The sequence below is a fragment of the Helianthus annuus genome, chromosome 12 (assembly GCF_002127325.2).
Source record: "Helianthus annuus cultivar XRQ/B chromosome 12, HanXRQr2.0-SUNRISE, whole genome shotgun sequence".
Taxonomy (NCBI): domain Eukaryota; kingdom Viridiplantae; phylum Streptophyta; class Magnoliopsida; order Asterales; family Asteraceae; genus Helianthus; species Helianthus annuus.
The window spans coordinates 95,277,324-95,304,107 of record NC_035444.2 but is presented as its reverse complement, the minus strand read 5'-3'; the positions used below and the strand labels follow the sequence as shown (position 1 = coordinate 95,304,107).

Below are 26,784 nucleotides of genomic sequence, written 5' to 3'. Positions count from 1 at the left end.
TTAGAGATTGCTTCCAACAAAATCCTAATACCACTTTAAAGCTTCGCCTAATTGGCAAAAGAGAACAAGATGGTCGGACTTATAACTTACCTACTTCCTCAGAGGTTGCTGCTCTTATTGTTGGAGATATCGATAACGCACTTGAGAAAAGAGATATCGTTGTCGAGACACAAACAGGTTATTAAAAAGAATAAGTGAATTGCATCCTTCCTATCTTGCACTTCAGTATCCTATTTTGTTCCCATATGGAGACGACGGTTACAGAATTGACATACCACATAGGGGTGTCATTGATGTTACTAACAAGAAACGTCCGAATTGTACAATGAGAGAGTTTTTTGCGTATCGTGTACAAGATCGTAGTAACCAGTTTTCATTGATTCTAAATTCCCGACGGTTATTCCAACAGTTTTTGGTTGATGCTTATACGATGATTGAGAGCGAGCGACTTAACTTTATAAGATTTCAGCAACAAGATCTCAGGTCTGATACATATGAGAATATCCGGAAACTAAGATATAACGGCCAACAAGATTTGTCTAAGGTTGGAAAACGTATTTTCCTTCCATCTTCCTTTACAGGCGGGTCACGATATATGATGCAAAACTATCTTGACGCAATGGCAATTTGTAAATGGTATGGTTATCCAGACTTTTTTATAACCATTACCTGCAATCCCAAATGGCCGGAGGTTCAAAGGTTTCTTAAGGACACAAATCTTAATCCGGAGGATAGGCCTGATATTTTATCTCGAATTTTTAAAATAAAGCTGGATTCAATTTGTAAAGATTTGAAAGACCGTGATTTGTTTGGAAAAGCTTCTGCTGGTATGTTTATAAAGTTACTTTTTAAAAATAACCTTAATTATAATTACAAGGTTTTTTTTTTTTTTGTAGTTGTTTACACTATTGAGTTTCAGAAGCGAGGATTGCCTCATGCGCATATGTGCTTATTCATGGAGAATGATTACAAACTTCCAACTGTAGACCATGTTGATCAGTTTATTTCTGCAGAAATCCCTGATTTAAACCAAGACCCGGAACTATATACGCTTGTGAAAGACCATATGATTCACGGTCCATGTGGTAATGCTAGAATGAGCTCTCCATGTATGGTTGATAGAAAATGTTCAAAAGGTTTTCCCAAGAAATTTCAAGATCACTCAACCTTGGATTCTAACGGATTTCCCTTATACAGAAGAAGAGATGACGGTTCCTTCGTTTTAAAAAATAAAATTCAGTTAGACAACAGAAGTGTTGTACCTTATAACAAAAAGCTTTTGAAAAGATATCAGGCGCATATAAACGTTGAATGGTGCAACCAAGCGGCGTCAATAAAGTATTTGTTCAAGTATATTAATAAAGGTCCTGATAGAGCAATAGTTGCTGTGGTTCCGAGCAATAATGAAAACGAGCAAGCAGAAAATGATGAAATTAAAGAGTATTATGACTGTAGGTATATATCTGCGTGTGAAGCCTCTTGGAGGATTTTTTCTAATGAAGTTAATTATAGGAGTCCTTCTGTTATGCGTCTTCCTTTCCATCTTCCTGGACAACAAACAGTTTGTTTCGGTCCTGATGAAGATATTAATCAAGTGCTAAACAAACCATCTGTGAACTCATCAATGTTTTTATCTTGGATGCAACGTAATCAAGATCCTAACGACCATGTTGCACGTACACTAACATATGTACAGTTTCCGCGTTTTTATGTGTGGAAGCTTGACAAGCGTATATGGGTTCCGAGAATAAAAGGAAAAACAATTGGAAGAATTCATTCCGTTTCACCTTCTACCGGTGAAGCGTACTATTTAAGAATTCTTCTTAACAAAGTTAAAGGACCAACATCGTTTGATGATATTAAAACAGTTAATGGTCGAGTGTACGATACTTTTAGAGATGCTTGCTATGCGCTTGGTTTGTTGGATGACGACTCGGAGTACATTGAGGCCATCAAAGAAGCAAATATATCAGGTAGTGCAGCTTATATTCGCAATTTATTCGCCACCATGTTACTGTCAAGCACATTATCTAGACCTGAAGTTGTCTGGGAAAGCACATGGAAGTATATGACAGATGATTTTCTGTACAGATTTTCAAAGTATCATCGTGTTTCAGGTAAAATTATAAATTTCATATTATGTTTTTGTGACAGTTACAAAAAATTTACCATTAAATTTATATGTGGTTTTGATTTTTCACAGGTTTATCAATTCCTGATGAGCAACTAAAGAACTACGTTTTATGCGAAATCGAGAAGTTTTTAACTCGGAATAATTCATCGCTTCGGAGATTTTTATCAATGCCTTACCCGGATACTTCATCTTTAGATAACTTTCGCTGCCGATTGATTAACGAAGAGCTTGTTTATGACAGAACAGAGTTACAAAATGTTTATCAAGGTCAGGTGAATTTGTTAACGGATGAACAACGTGCAGTATATGAAGAAATTATGAACGCAGTTCATGGAGACAATGGAGGAGTATTTTTTGTTTACGGTTATGGCGGGACCGGTAAAACATTTTTATGGAAAACATTGTCTGCTGCAATTAGGTCAAAAGGTGAGCTTGTATTAAACGTTGCATCTAGCGGAATTGCATCATTGCTGTTGGAGGGAGGAAGAACGGCTCATTCTAGGTTTCATATACCTTTGAATCTTAATGAGGATTCCGTTTGTCATATAAAACCAGACGATGATGTAGCTAAATTACTACAGCAGACCAAACTCATTATATGGGATGAAGCTCCTATGGTTCATAAACATGCATTTGAGGCTTTGGATAGAACTATGCATGACATTTTCAATATATCTAATCCATCCAGGTCTGATGTTTTATTTGGAGGAAAGGTAATTGTATTTGGTGGTGATTTTAGGCAAATACTACCTGTTGTTCCAAACGGTGGACGTCAAGAAATTGTGAATGCCTCATTATGTTCTTCTTATTTGTGGAGTAAGTGTAAGTTGTTGACGTTATCTAGAAACATGAGGTTAACTGTTGGAAGACCATCATCTGAAGTTGAAGAGATCAGTAATTTTGCAAAATGGTTGTTGGACGTTGGTGAGGGAAATGTTGGTGGTTCCAATGATGGAGAAGCAATAATTGAAATACCACCTGAGCTTTTAATTGATAACATATCTGATCCAATTTCTAGCCTGATTGATTTTGTTTATCCATCAATTTTGGAGAATTACAATGATCGTAATTACTTTAGTACAAGAGCTATACTTGCGCCTAAGAATGAGGTTGTTCACGAGATTAACGACAGATTGTTGGCAGTATTCCCTGGTGAAGAAAAAGAGTATCTTAGTTCTGACAGTCTATGCCCTACTGAAGATGGCAATGTTGATCAGCAAAAAATATACTCCCCCGACGTGCTCAATGGTCTCAAAGTGTCTGGTTTACCAAATCATAGGTTAGTGCTTAAAGTTGGTGTTCCAGTAATGTTGTTGCGAAATATTGACCAACGAAATGGTTTGTGTAACGGTACAAGGTTAAAGGTCACAAAACTTTACAGCCGTGTTATTGAAGCTGAGATAATTTCTGGTGGTAATATTGGTTCTCGGACATTCATACCTAGAATGAATTTGGTACCTTCGGACCGAAAGATTCCTTTTGCATTCCAAAGGAGGCAATTTCCAATAACTGTATGTTTTGCAATGACGATTAACAAAAGCTAGGGACAGTCGCTATCTAAGGTTGGGTTGTACCTAAGACAACCAGTTTTCACACATGGTCAATTGTACGTAGCTTTATCCAGGGTTACAAGACGAGATGGAATCAAGTTACTAATACTTGACAATGATGGCAGGCCTACAAATAAAACAGCCAATGTTGTATATAAAGAGATATTCAATGGATTGTGACTTTTTTTGTCACACCCCAACCAATGGCGGAAACATCGGGATGAGACGAAGTGTGAAGATTGCTAGAGACATCATAACGCTATTTGTGACAATATTTAATAAACCGATTTCATTTCATATTTCTTATGTTAACATTACAAAGAAATCAAATAACGTCAAGTTCAAAGGAAATACAATACAACATAATCAAAATTGATACAACGATTAAACCTAAACGTCTATATGTGTATCTAGGCATCAACACTACTTCATTTCATAGCATCATCATCCTCAACCTGTAACATGTTTAAAATAAAGTTCAATGCAAAAGCAAAGGCGAGTATACAAGTTTAAGCATAAGTATAAGTATAAAAGTTTAAAACGAATCCACATGGCAACTTAGTTTATACGAGATCAACCTATCGTGGCATGCAATATTTCTAGCCAACCTCTGTTTACGCAAGAAAGTTTAATTAATTCAACATGACCCAAGTTCAAGGGGGGCGGTGCGTTACTCCTATAGCGCTATACATGTCGAAGGGAGGCTCGTGAGAGCTAATGACTAAAACATATCACATAAGTATGGTCCACGTAAGCATCAAGTATCATAACATAGTATTCATGTATAAGGATTGTTTTGTGCATTGCATATAGAATAAGTTTAAGTGTAGTTTAATAGTAAAACATGTTACACCCCAAAAAGTGGTAAACATAAAAAGGGGGTTGCGAGTATACTCACAAATTTGCATATGCTTTCCGATTATCCAATGTGACGAAGTTGATGAGGTTAGAAGGTTGAATATGTTCGTTTAGGGACTTAGGAAGTTAAAACACAAGAATATATGTATTCAAAAGTAATCATCCTTTAACGTCAAGTACTTGTTCTTGACACTATGAAACCTCAAGGGTTAATGTTTTCATGAGTAGTATACTCATTAGAATCGTAACAAGTCTTATGTCTTGGATGATGTATTCTAATACTTTGACGAATGAACACAAGTCCACCATCAAGAGTTCGAATAGTAAATATATGTATAAGTATTATATGTATTATTTAGTCCAATAATCAAGCATGAGGTAGAAGATAAATCTTCATTTAGGTACCTCTATTGTGTCATAGAATTCATGTAGGAGGTAGGAAGAACAAGCTTCCATTTAGGTACCTCTTATGGTTCACCACTACACTTGATGTAAAAACATACAAGGAGGGTCATGAACTAATATCATTACAAGAATAAGAAACATCTACACTATGAGAAATCATCAAGGGATGTGGGGATTTTATGTTGGACAACCCAAGTTAGTCCACAATCACACCTTTATCAAGCTTGAAGCTTGAACACCACTTGTGGGTTAAAAACCCTAAATAAAACAGAAAGTATTTGAGGGTTATCCTCTGATTTTGTATGTCTCAACCTTGTTTTTAAGCCTAACTAACCATGGGAGTGGTTATAAGCATAAGGACATAGGTTTGAGTGAGTTAAACTCGTATCTAAACAAAGATTAATGAAAACAAACTTAAACAGTGGACTTTGAAGCCTCTTTGCCAGAGTTCCAGGGACTTGTTTGCTGTGAAACACCCCTAGAATCGAAGCCAAGGTCAAGCCAAGCGTTCTGGAAAAAGAATCGACGAAAACGGACAAGAAATGAAGAAGTTATGCTTGTTTGAAGAACATGGTATGAATCTGTCCACTCTTGCGAAAATCAGCAGATTGAGAGGTGTTTGAGAGTGATTGTGAGGTGTTTGAAAAGTGTAAGAAGCTTGGGAATGACTTGGTATTTATAGGGAAGGGTTAGGGTGGTTTGTAGTTGGGTAATCAATGTTAAAACATGTTTAAACTCAAAAAAATCATCAAATCCCGCTCATAAAACGCGTCTGAATCCCTTTTTGCGCGCTGGGTTATCTTACTGAAAGAGTGGTTAAGTATTAAGGGAGCTGATTTATGAACAAAGTGAGGTTGCAGCAGACTGGTTAGGCGCGAGTTTGTGAAGGCTGGGGACCCGGGTTCGATCCCTGTTATCCTCAGTTTTTTTGTTTTATTTTTTTTTAAAACTCCACTTTCAGCAAATTACTCAATAGAACATGTATTTTTTAAATTCTGCACTTTAGTGGAGGGTTCAAATGAGAAGAAATTCTTTGTAAGAAGAAAAAAGAAGAAATTTCAACCAATAGAAATGCTTCATTAGACTTCATTTAATATTTGTACTTAATGTAACTATAAGGGTATATTAGTAAACTTACATACATCATTAATTGGTAGTTTCATCTTTAATAACTAACTATATTAAATTTGTAACTTATTTTTAAAATATATATTTTTCACAAAAAATAAAAATAAAAATTCATTTATAGTGTAGGATAAATACGAGGCGTGTAGGATAAATTACGAGTTGTGTAGGATAAATTTCAATATGTGTATGATAAATTTTTAAATATGTAGGATAACTTTTTGATGTGTGTAGGCAAAAATATTTAGTGTGGAGGATTATAGTCTTAATGACTAATTAATTAGTCAAACATAATAATAAATGAGATGCGAAAAAAACTATTTAGTGTTTTACAATTATACCCTTTTATTCTTTTTCTTCTCAATAAAATTTCTTCTCAAATGAACCTTTCCCCTGCACTTTATTCTAAAATCCCTTACATTTAACTAACTAAGTTATATTATAAAAGAAAAAGAGAACTAACTTTATGGATTAACTAACTAAGTTTGTTTACTAGCTTTAATACTTAACGAGACTAACTAGATATTATAAAATAAACCGTTTTTTATAATATTAATTAATTAATTTCATTAACTAATTAAAATAGGATCGATAAATAACCATTTTTATGAACGAATTAAAATCAGGATAAAAATCCTTAACCGATTATTTATTTTATGAAGCTTCCAAGTCTTATTATTTTAAGAGTTTCAACTAGTTTAACGAGTATCGAGTTTCGTTGATTAATAACGAACCAAAGTCTTGGATAATATATCGGTTGCAACGAAAGACGGCATGCGAGAGTAAAAGGTTTCCAAAAATAGGACTTCAAGTAAGGGTTCCCAAATATAGAAAGTACGAAAACGCAGGGCGTTACAATCTCCCCTCCTTTAGGAAATTTCGTCCCGAAATTTATTCAAGAGGAAGGCTTGAAAGAGTTTTGGCATAAAGGTGATCATTAATAATTGAAACTTGGGAAGTTTGAAACGTTTTGAAAAGTACCAAATTTTGGAGAACGTCAAGGTAGATTTGCAAGGGGAAGTTTTTAAGGATAGTATAAAAAAACATACTTTCGTAAAACATGTTTATTGAGAGGAACGAAAAGGTTTGTTACTTTAAATAAAGCGTTAACGGTCTACTAAGTACGTTTACAAAAGAATAAAGAATAGGAAGACGGTTTTAAAGGTAATGAGATAAGTTAGGATTCGAAAGTTTAAACAAACTTGATCGCGAACGAGGTTCGTATGAAAGAAAGGATAATGGAGAATAATAGGAGTATGGGAGTGAATGATTGACTCTTAACGAATGCAAGTATATGAATGATATAAGTATTGGATTGACGAAAGTAGCGTGTTAAAGATGAAGTGTCTTCGTGGATAATCGGATATAATGCGTTTGTGTGTTGTTTAAAGTTCGTATTAGGTCCAAAGGTCTGCAAAACACTGAATTTCACATGACACGTTTTACAAAAGTTTGGTAATGTGGTGAAAACACTTATATATAGGAAGTACCAGCGGCGTATCCAGCATGTTTTGACCATGTTACGTTTGTTTCGTATTCGGTGTCGTGTTACGTTCCGTGTCTTACCATACACAGTAGTACACTCTATGGTTCTCATGAGCCAATCGCTATAATCCCGTGTGCACCCGCGATTATTTTGATCGTCGCATGATCCGTATAGCTTGTACTAGTTGTGTATGAATCGAGGTATACATAATTTAAAAAGTAAAAAAAAAAGTGTGTACGTGTAAGAATATAGTATATAAGCAAGTCCATGCTTAAGTATGTATGGGACCCACGTAAGCGAATCACTCGGATTACGCTCGCGTATGGGTATGAATGTATGTATCACATGCATGAATGAAAGTATGAGCATAAGTTTAAGTATGAATATGCATGTAAGTATGAGTAAAAACATAAATCTTATGAGTAATATGAGTATAAATATAAGCATAAAAGGTATGATTATAAGTATGAAGCGTATGAGTATAAGTGTAGGCACGATTAATAAAGCTACGTATATAGTGTATGTTGAAGTATAACGAATTCGGCCATATACAATGCTTGAGAATTTGAAAATGTAAACCGAATGATGTAAGCGAACTCGCCGCAAGGTGATGATTAAAACGTGTTGTATGATTTACATGTATAGTTGTTTGAGTTTATCGAATCAAAATAGATTGAGTTGATGGGGAAGGTAGAGTATAGTTTGTATAGGTAAGGGAACATAAAGTACCCATTGGTCAAGCATAATGTATTTTGTAATGAATGGAATGCCACTTTTGTTCCAAAATAGTTTACGTAAACCGAAGATGATCGGTCCCATGAAGTCTTCTTGCCCACGTGGTTTGTAAATTGGTGTAGGAAAAGGCTTTCGATAAAAAGTAAGTCCGTTTCATTAAACAAGAAATTATGAATTTAGGAGGTTCTTTGTGAAATCGAGGATCCTTAGAAAATAAATTTAGCAAAAGGGCGTAGTGATTGTTAAAAGTTTTATCAAATGATTCGTTGATGTTGAAAAGAGTATTTGGTAAAACGACCATATAACATCTATGAGGTCTTACAAGTAATTGGGAAAGGTTAATTTGATTTCGATTAAGAGTGGAAGTCTCTAGTATGATGATATAATGTGAACGTGTTTTAGTAAATAAATTGGATGTGAAGTTCATGGGCAAGAGATTCATTACACCGATTAAATTGATAGGTGGCATTTCGTAAGGTTTGGAAATTCGTGTAGTAAAACGTTTAAGACATGATTAAGAATCTCGTGTATATGGTTTATGTGAAATATATAATGGAATAAGGAATACGTTTGATAAAATATTAAATTTTGAAAGTCGCATAAGTAGTGATTTGATTAATGACAAGCAATTTAGGTATAAAATATGATCGAGTTTGCATAATAAGATATTTGGAAGAGACGTTTTGGTAACGATCACCTAGGTAAGGGAATCACCCCTAACTCGTTGGTGAGGTCGTTTTAAGAAAAGGGGAGTGGAGTTAATCGTCAAGGTAAGGTAATCACTCCTATCTCGATGATATGTCCTCACTCGTTGTTACAAGGAATACGAATTTAAACTATATGAAATCATGCATATGTATAAATGTATGGAAAGATTCAATATGATGTGTGTGTGAGAAAAAAAAAACGTCGAAGGTAAATTCGAATTTGAAAGATTGCGTCGTATAAATAAATAGTAGAGCACATGCTTGATTAAAATTTGGGATGGTTCCAAACGGAACTTTGACTAACCAAAGTGGTCGAAAAGTCTTTCGAGTTTGAGGAGCATGCTTTGGCCTAATAGGTGAAATACTCTTGCCGACAAGTCGGTTAACGGTATTTACCCTTCCGGTTACTACATGTCACAAATCGATCGAAATCTCGAGACTTGGCGGGATCTATGAAAACAAAAGATCGAGGAGTGGAACTGGTCGACAAGGTGCGGGTTTCACCCCTAACTTGACGATTTCGTATCCCAAGTGTGGTTGGTACTCGTCGGGTCAAAAGTTAATTTCGACCCTTTGACGAGGGTCCACTAGAATTTGAAATTTGAATTTCTCCATCAAGGTGAGGATTTCACTCCTAACTTGATAGTGAATTTCGTGTAAGAAAAGAAAAGTAGAAGGATTGAGAGTCATTCACCAAATTGTGGGTTTCACGCCTATTTTGGTGAAGTCGTCTCGTTTATGTATTATGAGTGTTTTCGGATTTAGAAATATCGAGTAAAATGCATGAGGGAAAGAGTATGTTAAGGGAATAAACAAACAAATATAAACGCACCATGAAGCATATCAAGAATAGCACATAATGAGTGGGACAATAAAACATGTATTAGCACATAATATAGCAAGTATAGCATGTCAAGTGTTAACACATAAGCGACATATATGCATAAAAGATCAAAAGAGAATAAATAAGAGCAAATAAGGTAGCATGCAAGTAGTTTCAAGTAAAACATAAGAATAAAGCTCTAAAACTATAGACTAGGTTAAAGCATTCCTACTTTTCCTAATTCCCTATAGTTATGGCTCTGATACCAATCTGTCACACCCCAACCAATGGCGGAAACATCGGGATGAGACGAAGTGTGAAGATTGCTAGAGACATCATAACGCTATTTGTGACAATATTTAATAAACCGATTTCATTTCATATTTCTTATGTTAACATTACAAAGAAATCAAATAACGTCAAGTTCAAAGGAAATACAATACAACATAATCAAAATTGATACAACGATTAAACCTAAACGTCTATATGTGTATCTAGGCATCAACACTACTTCATTTCATAGCATCATCATCCTCAACCTGTAACATGTTTAAAATAAAGTTCAATGCAAAAGCAAAGGCGAGTATACAAGTTTAAGCATAAGTATAAGTATAAAAGTTTAAAACGAATCCACATGGCAACTTAGTTTATACGAGATCAACCTATCGTGGCATGCAATATTTCTAGCCAACCTCTGTTTACGCAAGAAAGTTTAATTAATTCAACATGACCCAAGTTCAAGGGGGCGGTGCGTTACTCCTATAGCGCTATACATGTCGAAGGGAGGCTCGTGAGAGCTAATGACTAAAACATATCACATAAGTATGGTCCACGTAAGCATCAAGTATCATAACATAGTATTCATGTATAAGGATTGTTTTGTGCATTGCATATAGAATAAGTTTAAGTGTAGTTTAATAGTAAAACATGTTACACCCCAAAAAGTGGTAAACATAAAAAGGGGGTTGCGAGTATACTCACAAATTTGCATATGCTTTCCGATTATCCAATGTGACGAAGTTGATGAGGTTAGAAGGTTGAATATGTTCGTTTAGGGACTTAGGAAGTTAAAACACAAGAATATATGTATTCAAAAGTAATCATCCTTTAACGTCAAGTACTTGTTCTTGACACTATGAAACCTCAAGGGTTAATGTTTTCATGAGTAGTATACTCATTAGAATCGTAACAAGTCTTATGTCTTGGATGATGTATTCTAATACTTTGACGAATGAACACAAGTCCACCATCAAGAGTTCGAATAGTAAATATATGTATAAGTATTATATGTATTATTTAGTCCAATAATCAAGCATGAGGTAGAAGATAAATCTTCATTTAGGTACCTCTATTGTGTCATAGAATTCATGTAGGAGGTAGGAAGAACAAGCTTCCATTTAGGTACCTCTTATGGTTCACCACTACACTTGATGTAAAAACATACAAGGAGGGTCATGAACTAATATCATTACAAGAATAAGAAACATCTACACTATGAGAAATCATCAAGGGATGTGGGGATTTTATGTTGGACAACCCAAGTTAGTCCACAATCACACCTTTATCAAGCTTGAAGCTTGAACACCACTTGTGGGTTAAAAACCCTAAATAAAACAGAAAGTATTTGAGGGTTATCCTCTGATTTTGTATGTCTCAACCTTGTTTTTAAGCCTAACTAACCATGGGAGTGGTTATAAGCATAAGGACATAGGTTTGAGTGAGTTAAACTCGTATCTAAACAAAGATTAATGAAAACAAACTTAAACAGTGGACTTTGAAGCCTCTTTGCCAGAGTTCCAGGGACTTGTTTGCTGTGAAACACCCCTAGAATCGAAGCCAAGGTCAAGCCAAGCGTTCTGGAAAAAGAATCGACGAAAACGGACAAGAAATGAAGAAGTTATGCTTGTTTGAAGAACATGGTATGAATCTGTCCACTCTTGCGAAAATCAGCAGATTGAGAGGTGTTTGAGAGTGATTGTGAGGTGTTTGAAAAGTGTAAGAAGCTTGGGAATGACTTGGTATTTATAGGGAAGGGTTAGGGTGGTTTGTAGTTGGGTAATCAATGTTAAAACATGTTTAAACTCAAAAAAATCATCAAATCCCGCTCATAAAACGCGTCTGAATCCCTTTTTGCGCGCTGGGTTATCTTACTGAAAGAGTGGTTAAGTATTAAGGGAGCTGATTTATGAACAAAGTGAGGTTGCAGCAGACTGGTTAGGCGCGAGTTTGTGAAGGCTGGGGACCCGGGTTCGATCCCTGTTATCCTCAGTTTTTTTGTTTTATTTTTTTTTAAAACTCCACTTTCAGCAAATTACTCAATAGAACATGTATTTTTTAAATTCTGCACTTTAGTGGAGGGTTCAAATGAGAAGAAATTCTTTGTAAGAAGAAAAAAAAAGAAATTTCAACCAATAGAAATGCTTCATTAGACTTCATTTAATATTTGTACTTAATGTAACTATAAGGGTATATTAGTAAACTTACATACATCATTAATTGGTAGTTTCATCTTTAATAACTAACTATATTAAATTTGTAACTTATTTTTAAAATATATATTTTTCACAAAAAATAAAAATAAAAATTCATTTATAGTGTAGGATAAATACGAGGCGTGTAGGATAAATTACGAGTTGTGTAGGATAAATTTCAATATGTGTATGATAAATTTTTAAATATGTAGGATAACTTTTGATGTGTGTAGGCAAAAATATTTAGTGTGGAGGATTATAGTCTTAATCACTAATTAATTAGTCAAACATAATAATAAATGAGATGCGAAAAAAACTATTTAGTGTTTTACAATTATACCCTTTTGTTCTTTTTCTTCTCAATAAAATTTCTTCTCAAATGAACCTTTCCCCTGCACTTTATTCTAAAATCCCTTACATTTAACTAACTAAGTTATATTATAAAAGAAAAAGAGAACTAACTTTATGGATTAACTAACTAAGTTTGTTTACTAGCTTTAATACTTAACGAGACTAACTAGATATTATAAAATAAACCGTTTTTTATAATATTAATTAATTAATTTCATTAACTAATTAAAATAGGATCGATAAATAACCATTTTTATGAACGAATTAAAATCAGGATAAAAATCCTTAACCGATTATTTATTTTATGAAGCTTCCAAGTCTTATTATTTTAAGAGTTTCAACTAGTTTAACGAGTATCGAGTTTCGTTGATTAATAACGAACCAAAGTCTTGGATAATATATCGGTTGCAACGAAAGACGGCATGCGAGAGTAAAAGGTTTCCAAAAATAGGACTTCAAGTAAGGGTTCCCAAATATAGAAAGTACGAAAACGCAGGGCGTTACATTTTTATTTTTGTCATTTTTTGTTCATCACGTTATTTGTATCATTTTTTATTATATGCGAAGAAACTTATAACGAAGTATTTACGCATTAAAGTATATTCACATTCTTATGTATTATTGAATCAATAGTTATTTCTGGTAATAATATTGGGACATGAACTTTTATTCCAAGGATCCATATTCCTCCGTCCGACAAACTAATTACTTTCAAATTATATAAAGTAACCGATTCACATATAAACAACAATAACTTATTATGTTAATATATATACATACACATATTAATCAACAACCTTTTATAGATGATACCAACATTACTTACATTCCAAAATATGGTTTTTTTTCATGATATATAACTAAATGTCTTTAAGGTTAACCACTTACTACATTTCCATAACAAAAGTAAACATAACATCATAACCACTGATTACATGTGCAAAACAAAAGTAAACATAACATAACTTGCATAATATAGTCCTCATTTCGAGTACACAAAAAACCTTCTTCATTAGCTTAAACATTTACCTTTCAACCTGCATTAACTTGATCCACGTCTGTTAAGATCAGCAGATTTCCTTTGCTTATGAATTTGAAATGCATTTTGTCACCCAGACGAAGCCCATTCTCTTTCATGAACATTGGCCATCCTTCGATTGCATACCTCACATCATCTCCATTCTTTTGGCGCCTAACATTCATATCGACTGTTTTTCCCTTCATGCTCCTCACTTTTAACACATGCACTTTGTTTTTTAATCCGCCAATTCTTACAACATTAGCAGGCAATCTCTGCATGAATATCATAATTAACAATTAAACCAGCCTTATGAATGTTATAGTCTTACCGTTTATCAATTAGTGTTGAAAAAACATACCATTCTGTTACCTCCCTTTTGTGTAAATTCACAGCAACCATCTTTATCTACAGAATTGTTCCTTGCAACACGTTTTCGTGCAACATCTGATATCTTCAATTTACTGCCCGATATCTTTCTAATGTCTTTTTCCTAATTATTACAGAAACACATAATGTTTATATAAAATATGTATTATATATTTTAATCTCTTTGAGTTAATCATAAGTAAATGTTGTTATACGTACCAACCGACTGCGTGTTCTTTTTCCAACTGTTGAAACGGTTTGCATTTCCACTTCTGTTCCGCATATCAGCACCTTACCTTCGTCTGCCTTACAATATCCCTCAATATGTTTTCCTTTTTTCTTAACCTGTTTACACAATTTCTTATTTTAGACATCAATGTCCAAGAAGTAAAAAATAAATATGGCTATACATATTAAAAGTACTACTCATGTATTATTATGATTAAAATTCTTACATCTTCTTTTGGCAGTTGGTTTATCTCTTCTCTCATCACACTCTTTGTTTCCACGTTCGAGGCTTCTTCTCCACCAACGTTCTTACTCCCCTCATCTTTGTAACCACTTTCATTCATCTATTTATCATACATTTATACTTAGTAAAATCCCAAAAGCTAATTCTAATTTATATTTATCTACATAAATGGATGCTTATTACCTCACACATAAACAGATCAACTGAATCATCGTCTTCACATAAAGTCTGTCATACAATAACATACGTAAGTAAGTCGGATTTTTTACTAAAGTCTTATAATTTAGTATAAAATACTTACAAAGTCAACGTTTTTGTAGTATGTGTGTTTAGGTATTTCCAGCACAGATTCATCATCACTTTCTTCTTTGATGTTAACATCTAACTCAACTCCTCTACGATATATCTTTATCTCAAATGTTGCGTTGTCAGTTTTCGTCAACAACAGTAAATCATCCTCTTCTATTCCAAGATCATGAAATAACTTCGGACAACCTTTTGTAAAAACATAGTTATCATTTATTTTTTCCGTCTCAACTTTCCAACTATGACCTGCTGCATTTATGTTGTAACAGTCGTTCACTGGGACGTACGAGTAACATTTTGTGACATAAGCTTCTGGAAGCACCTGAAAAGTAATGTAACATTTTATTGATATATATTTATGTAAATCATCTATATTTCAAGTATGACAAAATAAAAAATCATTAAGAAATAATAGTATACTTACTATTAACTTTAAAACGTTGTAACGATTGAATGTTACAAAAGATTCACCACTTATGTTTTCAACGAAGCAACTGATTTCCATACTTTTGTCCTCCATTATCCTTAATCGCAATATCGTCCTCTTTGTCAATTCAAGATCCCTTACTAAATTACTCCATCCGTCGGTTATAACAGATTCCCCACTTACACTTCTTAAAGAAACTGGCCAACTTCTACGACTTTCATGATTTATCATTATTTTTTTCCTTTGCCAATATTCTCCGTATACATTCTTAACAAAATCAATTGGCAGCACCTGCGGTTAAAGTTAGTCGTTACATAATTTTTAATACAGGTTATATATATTATTTTTTATCCTTTATACATACAAGTTTTAACGACGATGGCTCTTCTAAGATTGCAATGCATGAGGGACTCATTTTTTAAACCTGCATTATACCAACATATGGTATAAACATTTAGTGTTGAACTTCAATGGATACATATATGTTCATATCAATAAGAAAATAATATTTTAAACAGATGTTCACACACATTTTGCTGATACAATTAATATCTACAATATACATATAAACAAGACTAAAGCAACTTTTCCTGATCATTACATTTATATAGAGTATTAGAAATAAATAAACGAGTCAATTATTTTTTACCAAAAATTATCATTTTATAGTGTTCAAGATGAGTTAAATATAATCTTACTTTGAATACAAATCAACAAAAAAAAAAATTGGATCATAAATTTAAGATGATAATCATACCTATTCAATCATCCAAATCACACTATTAACTAACATTTTTTCTTCATAACAATATCATCAAAATATATCAACCAAATCAAAGTAATAACCGAAATTATATACACTCAAACACATGCAATACATATACTCCTTCTTAAACACAGATAACATACAGAACTTTCCAATTAATGAAAACCTAACTCTGATTTCACGTCCAATTCTTCAATAATCGATGGAAATAAACACAATTCTTGAGTTGTTTGTAATACCGTTGATAATTTTAGTTGGTAAATGAAAGTAACCATGTTCTTACAAGTGATCGGAGTTGAAGTCGGAACTTACCTTTACCAATTTTTAGAACCGGCGGTGAAGCTTTTCTTGAAGCATGTGAAGAAGGTAAGCTTATTTTCAAGAAGTTGATTTGATATATTTGCAATGATAATGATGATAGTTTTGTTAAAAGATATTATCATACATTCTTGCCGAAAATATTTATTAAAAAAAAGTAATTGGACGGTAAGTTTGGTAAGAATTTTTTACTTTTATATATTTTACTCAAAGAATTTTAATACATATTGTTTTGTTTATTTTAGGATATAAAATTCTTATTAGATTATTAGATGTTCAATTTTTTACAACTAATTTTAAATATATTTACAAGTTTAGTAATGTACAACTGATTGTTTTTTCAATTGGTCTAAACCGAATTTGAAGTTATTTGTTACGAAACTCCATGAACCATAAGTTTTAGAGTAACAAATTTTAAATATATATTGACATCCGAGAATCATATTTCTTACATACACATCATCTATCCACTTTTTTTACATTTGTAGTACGATGAATATTTTTTTTTATATTATAACTTCAAATTGATATGATAACAACGTATTCTGTTTTCAAAAAGTAAGAAACATATCATTGTTCAACACCGCAATATTCGCGGGTATTATCAATAGGCATCATTGATCATAATGTTCTGAGGTACTAACTTTACATTTATGTAGATTAAAATACATCATAATATTAGAACGAAGCTGTAATAAAGAATTTACGTTTCAAAGTATAATTTATTTGTTCTTTAGCCACCCGTGTATTACACGGGTACTTAGACTAGTAGATATATATTTGAATTCCTAAAACTCTTGCTTCGTTTGTGATCTTAACTTTGTGTTTCTTTGTTATACTTACTTCTTAGCTATATGTACAATTTTATATATTCGTTGATTTTATCATATTAAGCTAGTTACTATCATTAGATTTAGGGCTGTAAACGAACCGAACGAACACGAAAAAGGCCTTGTTCGTGTTCGTTCGTTAAGGAAATAAATGTGTTCATGAACGGTTTATGAACACTTACCGAACGAGATTTTATGTTTGTGTTCGTTCATTAAGGAAATAAGCGTGTTCGCGAACGGTTCACGAACACAAACGAACACAAATAAATTTGGCGAATGCGACGAAGGATAAAAATAGATATCCTAGAGAGTAGCACTCGAACTTGAATCCCTTATTGTGGAATGGAGGTCGATTGTATTCGTAGATGTAAATAATGAGAAATGAAAGGGAAATAATGTGTAAACAAGGTGAAAGTGAGTTTCCTAGTTTAATTGTTAGGAAAATAAAATAAATAAAAGTTTAATAATATAAAAAGTACAAATGAAATATAAGAAAGTAGAAATAAAATATAAGAAAGTATAAAGATCTTCAATTAAAACACAAACATACGAACATAAATGAACGCAAATCAACAAATGTTCATGAACACGTTCACGAACACCTTACCGAGCGTTCACGAACACAATCGAACGAACGGGACCTCTGTTCATGTTCGTTCATTTAACTAATCGAACGAAATTTCTTGTTCATGTTCGTTCGTTCATTAAACGAACGAACATAAACGAACTTCCCGCCGAATGGTTCACGAACTGTTCCCTAAACGTTCGGTTCGTTTACAGCCCTAATTAGATTAGAATAAAAAGAACACATCATTGTGTATAATATATATTAAATATTAATGTTGCAAGAACACATACCAAACCACCCATCTCCAATTCGACATGAATATACCAAAACCTAAAAATAACTAACATTTTAATTTTGTGGGGTTGGTTTGGTATAAGACACGTGTAGCTTGTATCAAAACACATAAAAAGTGGTAAACTTTTCACTTAGCAAATCAATACATGTCACGTCAACTCCTTTCTTTACCCTCATTTTGCACTCAAACACTTGAGGTGCTCCCATATGAGGAGTCCATTTCTTTTTCTTTTTTTTTTATTATTATTTTGTATATCTATAAATAACTTATATTAAACAAAATAAAAGTACATTTAATTAAAAAAAGACATTTTACATTAAATTAAAATAAATAGAATTACATTAATATAATAATAAGACAACATGTTAAAATAAAATAAATAAAATGACATTAAAATATAAAAAAGACATTTTAAAACTAAAACCAATTTAACTATTCGTCGTCGAAATCCGCCTAAGGTATGGTAAATCTTGTTCTCCAAAATGCTTCACGAGATCATATATTAGTATCCAATGCGTATCTTCGTCAATGAGCTCGTTAAAAACAGTATCATCGAAAACGGGCTCGACTGGAGGATCCCGAATGTGTACCGGTTTAATCGCGTTTCTGTTGTCTTTTAGAATCATATCATGTATAATAATGCACGTATATACGACATACCTAATCCTTTTTACACTCATAGCACGCCTTGGTCGACTAAGTATACCCCATTTTGACTTTAAAATACCAAAAGCTCGTACACATCTTTTCTTGCCGCCTCGTGTTGCCTATTAAACTTCTTTTCCTTGAGAATGTGAGGATGCGGAAATGATTTCACAAACACAAACCAAGTAAGGTAGGTTCCATCTGTAAGATAGAATCCACGCTTGGAAAAGTGGTTGTTCACGTAAAATGGGTATTTTGGTGCAGTTCCATTTCGTTGAGTAAGAAATAACGGAGATTGTTGGAGCATATTGATGTCGTTTTGTGAACCACAAAAAGCATGCCAAATCCACAAATCTTGAGAGGCCACCGTTTCGAGCATAATTGTCGGGTACCTGTGATCCCCTCTCATACACTGACCCTGCAACTCTGGGACACATTCTCTAAATAAAATGTGTACAATCAAGGCTACCCAACGTCCCAAGAAGGTGATGTTTCTCCTCATGAGCTTGGTACAAAAACACAACGACGTGGCTTGTTGGTCTACGTAAGAACTCGGAAGCGTATAAATTACATACCATTTGGCATAAATATTCTAGACACTCACGGGAAATACTTTCGGCCATATTTAAATACTTGTCGTTCTCGTCTGGAGGGTTACCGGTTGCAAGTTGTTTAATTGCCGATATAACTTTTTACAACGGTGTAACACTCTTCTTCATTCTCCCATTCATGCCCTCTTGAAACCACGAGTTATTCGCTTGCACATCACTCACAATTTTAAAAAACAACCTTGTTTGACATACGAAACCTATGACGAAAAACTTCTTCATTGAATTTGGGCTCCTCAACAAAATAATCTGCCATAAGGACTTCGTGGCCTTTCTCTCGATCACGACGGACAACTTTTTTTACTAGATGTGCCCGTGTCTTCTAGTTCGGCTTCCTCGATGAGATTTTTGAAAAAAAAAATAAGCTACTGTCGCTTGAGAAAAAATCATCATCTTCACTAATTTCGAATGGAATGAATAGCTATGTCATCCGCCATTTTAGAAAATAGGGTGAGATTTTTGGAATGTGAAAGAAAGGATTTGGTTGATAGAAGTTTGGATTGTGAAGAGAAATGAAAAATGGTGTTGTTTATAAAAAAAAATTGTAGTTTTTTTTTTATTTAAAACATAATGGCTATATATAACAGTTACGTAACGGCTACTTTTTGATCCTTCCCACTCAGTGACTACTCACCGTTCAAAACACTTACCGAATACCCTTTGGGTGCCGACGGCGGTATGCCCGCACAACAAACTCAACTCCTCGATCACTTTGCCGAAACGCCCCTACCACCCTTATAGTTTCTTTTTTATTTCCTGTAAACGGGGTTAGTGGTAATTTCAATATCTTGTACTTTTGTTGTTTTATTAATGTTGGAAATTTAACTATATCAAATAACTAAAGTATTTGAGATAATTTTTATAAAAGGCATTTTACTCTTATTTTATGTTACACAAAATCAACTTTAATTAACATAATATATAAGAAATTAACGAGAAGTCCAACTAAAGAAAACTTAAATAATATTGTGTATTCAACTTATACATTGTCTTTTAGAACCTATAATATAGTATTATAAAACTTAAATAATATTGTGTATTCAACTTATACATTATGTCTTTTAAAACCCATAATATAGTATTATAAAAATATTTAACAAAGAGATAAATGCCATTTTAGTCTATGTGGTTTCGCCATTTTGTCAGTTTAGTTCAAATGTTTCATTTTTCGTCTGTGGGTCCAAAAAATTTTCACCATTGTCATTTTAGTCCACTATGTTAACTTCATCCATTATTTCTGTTAACTAGAAAGACAATTCGGTCATTTTATATGGCCGGATTGCCCTTCTAGTTAACATAATTACATTTAAAATGACTGAATTGCCTTTCTCGTTAACAGAAAAAATGGATGAAGTTAACCCAGTGGACTAAAATGGCAACGGTGAAACCTTTTTGGACATACGGGCGAAAAATGAAACTTTTAGATTAAACTGACAAAATGACCCAAACCACATGAACTAAAATGGATTTAACCCAAACCTTTTTTTTTTAAATGGATGTAACTCTTTAACAAAAGTATGATACAATTTTCACTTTCGGCATACAAGTGGTTCAACCGTATGTGACAGTTACATTTGTTTTATTAAAGTTACATAAGATCTTAACATTTGTGTACAATGGAGTCATGTATGGGTTACTAGCTTATGTGTCAATATTAGGGAAGTCTCGTTGGGTCATCTTATTAGGCCTATAAGCTAAAATACATTTGCAAGGTTAGCATTCCGAAATGTATAACTTAAGAAGTTAGAAAAGTAAATCCAAACCTTAGAATTAAGAAAAGTTAGGTTAAGAAAAGTTACATCGAACATTAAAACCTATACAAAGAAGCAACCTCTTAGTGCATATGTGAGTTGTAAGTTGGGTTTTGAGAGTCTTTTAAAAAAAAAATGGAAATTTTCCTTTTTAACCCTAAAGTTTTATATTTGACAATTTAAGTTTAAACTTGTAATCTTTTTCTTTTTAACCCTAAAGTTTTAATCTTTGACAATTTACCCTAAAATTTTAATCTTTGACAATTTAACTTTACAATTTTTAATCTTTCTTTCTTTTTTAACCTAAAGTTTTGATCTTTAACAATTTAAGTTTAAAGTTTTAATCTTTGGTAATTTAACCCCTTTGATTAATTTGATTTTTTACTTCTAATTCAAACGTTTCCATCTTTTGCGATTTAACCACTTTGATTTTTTTTACTTATGTGTTGTAATTTTGGTTTTGGGGTTTTTCAAAGAAAAATGGTTATACATATGGTTGTTGTAACCTTGGCTTTGGGGCTTTTTCAAAAAAAATTTTGATTTTTTTATTTTTCACCCAAAAGTATTTCATAAATTACTTTTAACCCAAAACTATTTGTTTTTTTTTTACTTTTAACACAAAACTTTTTATCTTTTGCAATTTATCCTCACAATTTTTTTACTTTCAATTTTGGTCCTTTATAGTTTTCATTTTCCGCAAATTTTTCGCTTTATGATTCGTTCTGAATTTTGTGACTTAAAACATCGCAACGTGCGTCTATGGTTTAGCATTTTTCACGTTTCGTTCTAAACTTTGCGAGTTAACACGACGCAACGTGCGTGTGTGGGTGAATGTTTTTACATCGTCTATTTTTTCCCGTTTGACAGGTTCAACATAACGTGCGCGTCCTAAATCGACTTAGTTATAATTAAAGAATCCCCGCCGCATTGCGGCGGGTCGTAATTCTAGTTAGAATTTAAAAACGTTACACCAACTATCTCACTTGTTACCATGCTCCTGCGCTGACCGTTTGTATACGACTTGATCACTGCTTACCCTTACGGTTTAACAACTACTATTAGCACTTTCTGTATTTATAGTCGGCGGTCTCATTTGAGAGCCCAATAAAATTTGCTCTCATCTCACGCTCCCTATACCCTACTTTTTTATCAAGATTTTACTAGGTAGTTTGTGTGTTTGTTAAATCTTCAAAAAAAAAAAAACTTAAATCAACATAAGTTTTCACAAACATATAGGGTATGTTTGGCAAAAGTAGCTGGTGGCTAAAAGCTGGTAGCTGGTGGCTGGTAGCTAGTAGCTGTAGCTTTTTAGATATATTTGGTGTTTGCCAGAGTAGCTGGAGCTTTTAATAAAATGTATAAAATGACCAAAATGGACATTACTAAAAAGTTAAAAAGTTTGTACATTAAAAAGTCTATTATCTTTAGAGGTTAAAATAGTTATTTTTTTCCCTAAAAGCTTGTAGCTCCTTCTAAACGCTACTAGTAGGAGCGTTCAACCAAAAGCTTCAAGCTCCTAACCTAAAAGCTTCAAGCTCCTTCAACCAAACAACTTTTTAGGTTCAAGGCTTGATACAAAGCTACAATCGAGCCGGGGGTCTCACTGAAAGCAGTTTCTCTATTCCAACAGGATAGAGGTAAAACTGTCTACATCTTACTCTCCTTAGACCGTAGGATTTTGTGAGTATGACATATTAAGAAAACAAACATACAATCGTTATAAGTTATCTATATATAATAAGTTTGTTTTTTTTTTTTTTTTTTTTTCAAATACTCATATTTTTTTCATTAGTATACTAATTAGGTGCAAGAAGCTATATTACAGATGAAATCTCACAATCAAATATGGTGCCTTAGCCATTGTAGCGTCTCCATCAATCCCTTTTGCTTCAACCCTTATTTGCTCCCCAATCCATCTTCCTTCTTTATATTCACTCAAACCACCATCTTCCATCTCACAACACCAAACATGAAGAACACCATCAACAATGGAGGAACCAAGCTCATCCTCCTCCACCCTTACATCCAAAAACAAGGCTCTTCAACCCGCCTCTACTGGCTCATCGCCGCAGTCTCCATTTTCGCCATAGCCTCCCTCCTCACCTTCGTTTACACCCGCGAATCTTTCATCACAACCACAACTTCCGTCGCCACAGCCTCCATCACCACCGCGGCAACCACCCTGGACCACCACATTCTCCCCAAATCAGTCGCCAAAGCGTTAATGTACTACGCTGCAAACACCAACTCCTCGGATCACATGTCGCACACTGATATTAAACAAGTGTCCGACGTTATCCGACAATGTCCTTCACCATGCAACTTTCTTGTTTTCGGTTTAACTCCGGAAACACTGCTGTGGAACGCGTTAAACCACCGCGGACGCACAGTTTTCATCGATGAAAACCGTTACTACGCAGCCTACATAGAGGAAAAACACCCGGAGATTGAAGCGTATGATGTGCAGTACACAACAAAGATCAGTGAGCTTCATGAGCTTGTGACTTCAGTTAGGGAACAAGCGCGAAACGAATGTCGTCCAGTGCAAAATCTGTTATTCTCCGAATGTAAAATCGGGTTGAATGATCTTCCTAACCAGTTGTATGAGTTGGATTGGGACATTATACTAGTAGATGGTCCACGCGGGTACTGGCCGGAGGGGCCCGGGAGGATGTCAGCGATCTTCACCGCTGGCGTGTTGGCCAGGAGTAAAAAGGGTGGTAACCGAAAAACGCATGTTTTTGTTCATGATTATAAGAGGGAGGTTGAGAGGGTGTCTAGTGAGGAGTTTTTGTGTAAAGAGAATTTGGTGAAGTCTTCAAAGGATTTGTTGGCGCATTATATGGTGGAGAGAGTGGTGGATGATGGCGGCAGCCACCAGTTCTGCCGGACGGCAAAGGCTAAGGCTAAGGCAAAAAGGAGGGCGGCGTAGGCAGGTGGTGTTGGATCTCCGGCTGGCTGCGAGCCGTGTGTTTTATGATGGCCGTTGTAAAATTTGATTATTTATCATCAAGATTTGAAATTTTGAGTTCGGTTTTAAATAAACATTCTTGGAGGATTTGTGTAAATGTAATTTCTTGTTATGTAAAGAATTGTTATGAAATGGAAAACATGGATATAATTCAATACGTCTATCTCTTTATTAGTTTTAAAAAACAACGTAAGCGCCACGTTATAATCCTTGGAGGATGCCTCTCCAAGGATGAAACCAAGGAAATGGAGGATAAGCCTGCCCGTTAATGTTTGAAAAAGGGAATTTGATTTTTTTTTACAATGGTCCATGCCCCAAACGGATATATTTTTTGTCTTATGCGAGCGTCCCCAACGTCCCTGACTAGACGACGGGCCGGGGAGGGGGGGGGGGGATGGTGTGCAGGGCGGCGACGGGCCGGGGACAGTCTCCATACCATCTGGCCTACTTACCAAGTGTACTTGAAACGAGTAACAAGTCAAGCGTAAGCTTGTAAAGACATAAAACTAGAACTATTATGCAACTTTCCAAGATCTACATGATATACAAGTGCTAACAAATCTAATTAGGGCTTTAACGAGCCGAGATTTTATCGAGCTATTAGAATTTGAATTCGACATGAGCTCCTTAGAGTCGAGAATCATAACGTCAATAATGATGTTTTTTCATCATATTATCACAATTGACTACCCAAAAATGGAGATAAATACCAGGTTATTATCTTTGGTCTAATAATAAACCAATGAATTCATGTAAATTAATAGAAAAGTGATTCCCCTTTCAAATCCAGTTTCTAACTCTCTGCACAATGAACTTGCACTCCATCTTCGTCCTCAGATGCAGTTTCCGAAACAGTTTCTTCACCAAGATCACGAAGCCGATTAACCATATCATATAAAAACTCAAAGCTTAATTTGGACTGCTTGTTAAGATCTTCCCGTACGTGTGGATGAACCCTGAACCATTCCCCCAACATCTTATGAACATGAGATCTAATCATCCTCCATGGCACAGGATACTTCTCACAAAGCTGCAAATACTCAACCACCAAATCACGCTGATCGACGGTTCCGAATCCCGCAAACAGAGCCGGGTTTTCAAGAAGCGATTCAGCTGAAAGTACACCATCCGCGCCAGTATGCTCCAAGCAATCGTTCACATCATCCATGTGACGGATGTTTCCGTTTGCAAGAACTGGGATTCTAAGAGCGTGTTTAACCGCACGTATGGCGTCCCAATTCGCTCTGATCTTTTTCCCGTCTTTTTCGTCTCTAGTGCGACCGTGAACTGCGAGAAGAGAGCAGCCTGCATCTTCTAGCATTTTTGCGTAGTTTAGAGTGTCTTGCAAGTCTGGAAAGATTCGAATTTTGCAAGAAACGGGAACGTGGAGGTTATACGCTAGCTTTTCAACTAACGATCTGATTACTGGAAGTTTATCCATTAGAAAAGCTCCGTAGTTTCCGCGTCTAGCTATACGTTGTGGGCACCTGCATATGGGAAACGATTCGCAGGTCATCACTAAAAGGTAATATACTCAATGAAGCTGATGATGAAAGCAAACCCTAAATATTTAAAATTTAATAACCATGTTCTAGCATTAGTTCAAGCATCATGTACATGTATCACATACAGAGGTAAGCATATAACCAAATTAACCGAACTGTAACAGAAATAAGTAAGTAACCGACTCAAGCGGACCGAAATAACACAACCAAACAATTAACTTATGGTCCGCTTAAGCCATAACCGATTAACTGAAATTTGTGGTTCAGTTTTGGTTTTGATGTATGGCATAACCAAATTAACCGAATCAAAACAATTTGATTATACGTATAACACATTTTTCTACTCCATTGAACATCCATTAACAATTTTTCTCAACATTATGCTTCATGAATATCAATCAAACAAAAAACTTGCAAGTTACCCCAAATTAATGTCAACGTAATCACAACACGCCTCCACTCTACGCGCTGCTTCTAGCAACGTCTCCGGATCATTCGCACAAAACTGAACAAACAACGGCCGATCTTCCTACAATTTCAATACATAACAAGTTCACTACAACACAACAAAAGTCATCATACATTCTCTAAACACACACACAACATAAATGCACCTTGCAGGTAGTAAACTCCTGAGACCGATACTTGGCATTCTCAGAAAATATCCGAGAGTGAAGCATAGGACTATATGCAGCTTCAGCTCCGTATCGTCTACAGAGGATTCGAAAAGGTAGCTCCGAATTATCCACCATCGGAGCAACAATCAGCTTCGGTTGACCTAATTTTCTCCAATAAGATAAAGCTTTCTCGATCCGAGCCTCTCGGTCTGAACTACCAAAAAATGAACATTCTGTTATCAACGGCGGCGGTAAAGGGGGAGCGGTTTCTGTGGTTTCGGAGCAGATGCGGTCGTCGGAGTTAGTTACGGTGGAGGATTCGGTGGTGAGTGAAGTTAGGGTTTGAGTGAGAGTAGATATGTTGTTGTTCATGAGTGAGGTGTTGAGTGGTGTGGATGAAAGGTGTTTGGTGAAAAGGATATTGATGATGGAGGATTTGAATTTCATGATGCGGAGGAGGCGGCGGGAGGTGGAGCTCCGCCCATCGCCGCCGTGGATCGGTGTGTGGTTAAGGTTTCGGGTGTTTACCGATGGGTCGAGTCGGGTCTTGGGTCGAAATGTTACATCCAAAACGAATTTTTGAAATAGGTAAAACGATATGGGCCGGCCCCAGCATTTTATCATATACAAGCTAACCAACATTAGCACAAAATACAACCACCAATATTTTACC

General features: G+C 34.6%; 2 protein-coding genes and 1 pseudogene across 2 annotated transcripts; 2 read left to right on the top strand and 1 right to left on the bottom strand.

Moving 5' to 3' along the window:
* Positions 1-325: 325 nt before the first annotated feature.
* LOC110888827 lies at positions 326-3,864 on the top strand (annotated as a pseudogene).
* Positions 3,865-22,960: 19,096 nt separating this feature from the next.
* Positions 22,961-24,146, top strand: LOC110891149 (protein IRX15-LIKE). Its single transcript, XM_022138815.2, has one exon. It carries the CDS (start codon positions 22,988-22,990, stop codon positions 23,948-23,950), a length of 963 nt encoding a protein of 320 aa, XP_021994507.1. The 5' UTR covers positions 22,961-22,987; the 3' UTR covers positions 23,951-24,146.
* Positions 24,147-24,542: 396 nt separating this feature from the next.
* On the bottom strand, positions 24,543-26,784 carry LOC110891148 (tRNA-dihydrouridine(16/17) synthase [NAD(P)(+)]). The gene is made up of 3 exons (XM_022138814.2): positions 26,109-26,784; positions 25,917-26,023; positions 24,543-25,476 (listed from the first exon to the last, which is right to left on the bottom strand). Exons 1-3 carry the CDS (start codon positions 26,751-26,753, stop codon positions 24,783-24,785), a joined length of 1,446 nt encoding a protein of 481 aa, XP_021994506.1. The 5' UTR covers positions 26,754-26,784; the 3' UTR covers positions 24,543-24,782.

What these genes read in the sequence shown, in the direction of transcription:
- LOC110891149 (XM_022138815.2), top strand. Translation starts at nt 22,988, where the DNA reads ATGAAGAACACCATCAACAATGGAGGAACCAAGCTCATCCTCCTCCAC.
- LOC110891148 (XM_022138814.2), bottom strand. Translation starts at nt 26,753, where the DNA reads ATGTTGGTTAGCTTGTATATGATAAAATGCTGGGGCCGGCCCATATCG. An exon ending in AGGAGTTTACTACCTGCAAG is followed by an intron (nt 26,024 to 26,108) that starts GTGCATTTATGT and finishes TTGAAATTGTAG; the next exon opens with GAAGATCGGCCGTTGTTTGT. An exon ending in TACGTTGACATTAATTTGGG is followed by an intron (nt 25,477 to 25,916) that starts GTAACTTGCAAG and finishes TCCCATATGCAG; the next exon opens with GTGCCCACAACGTATAGCTA.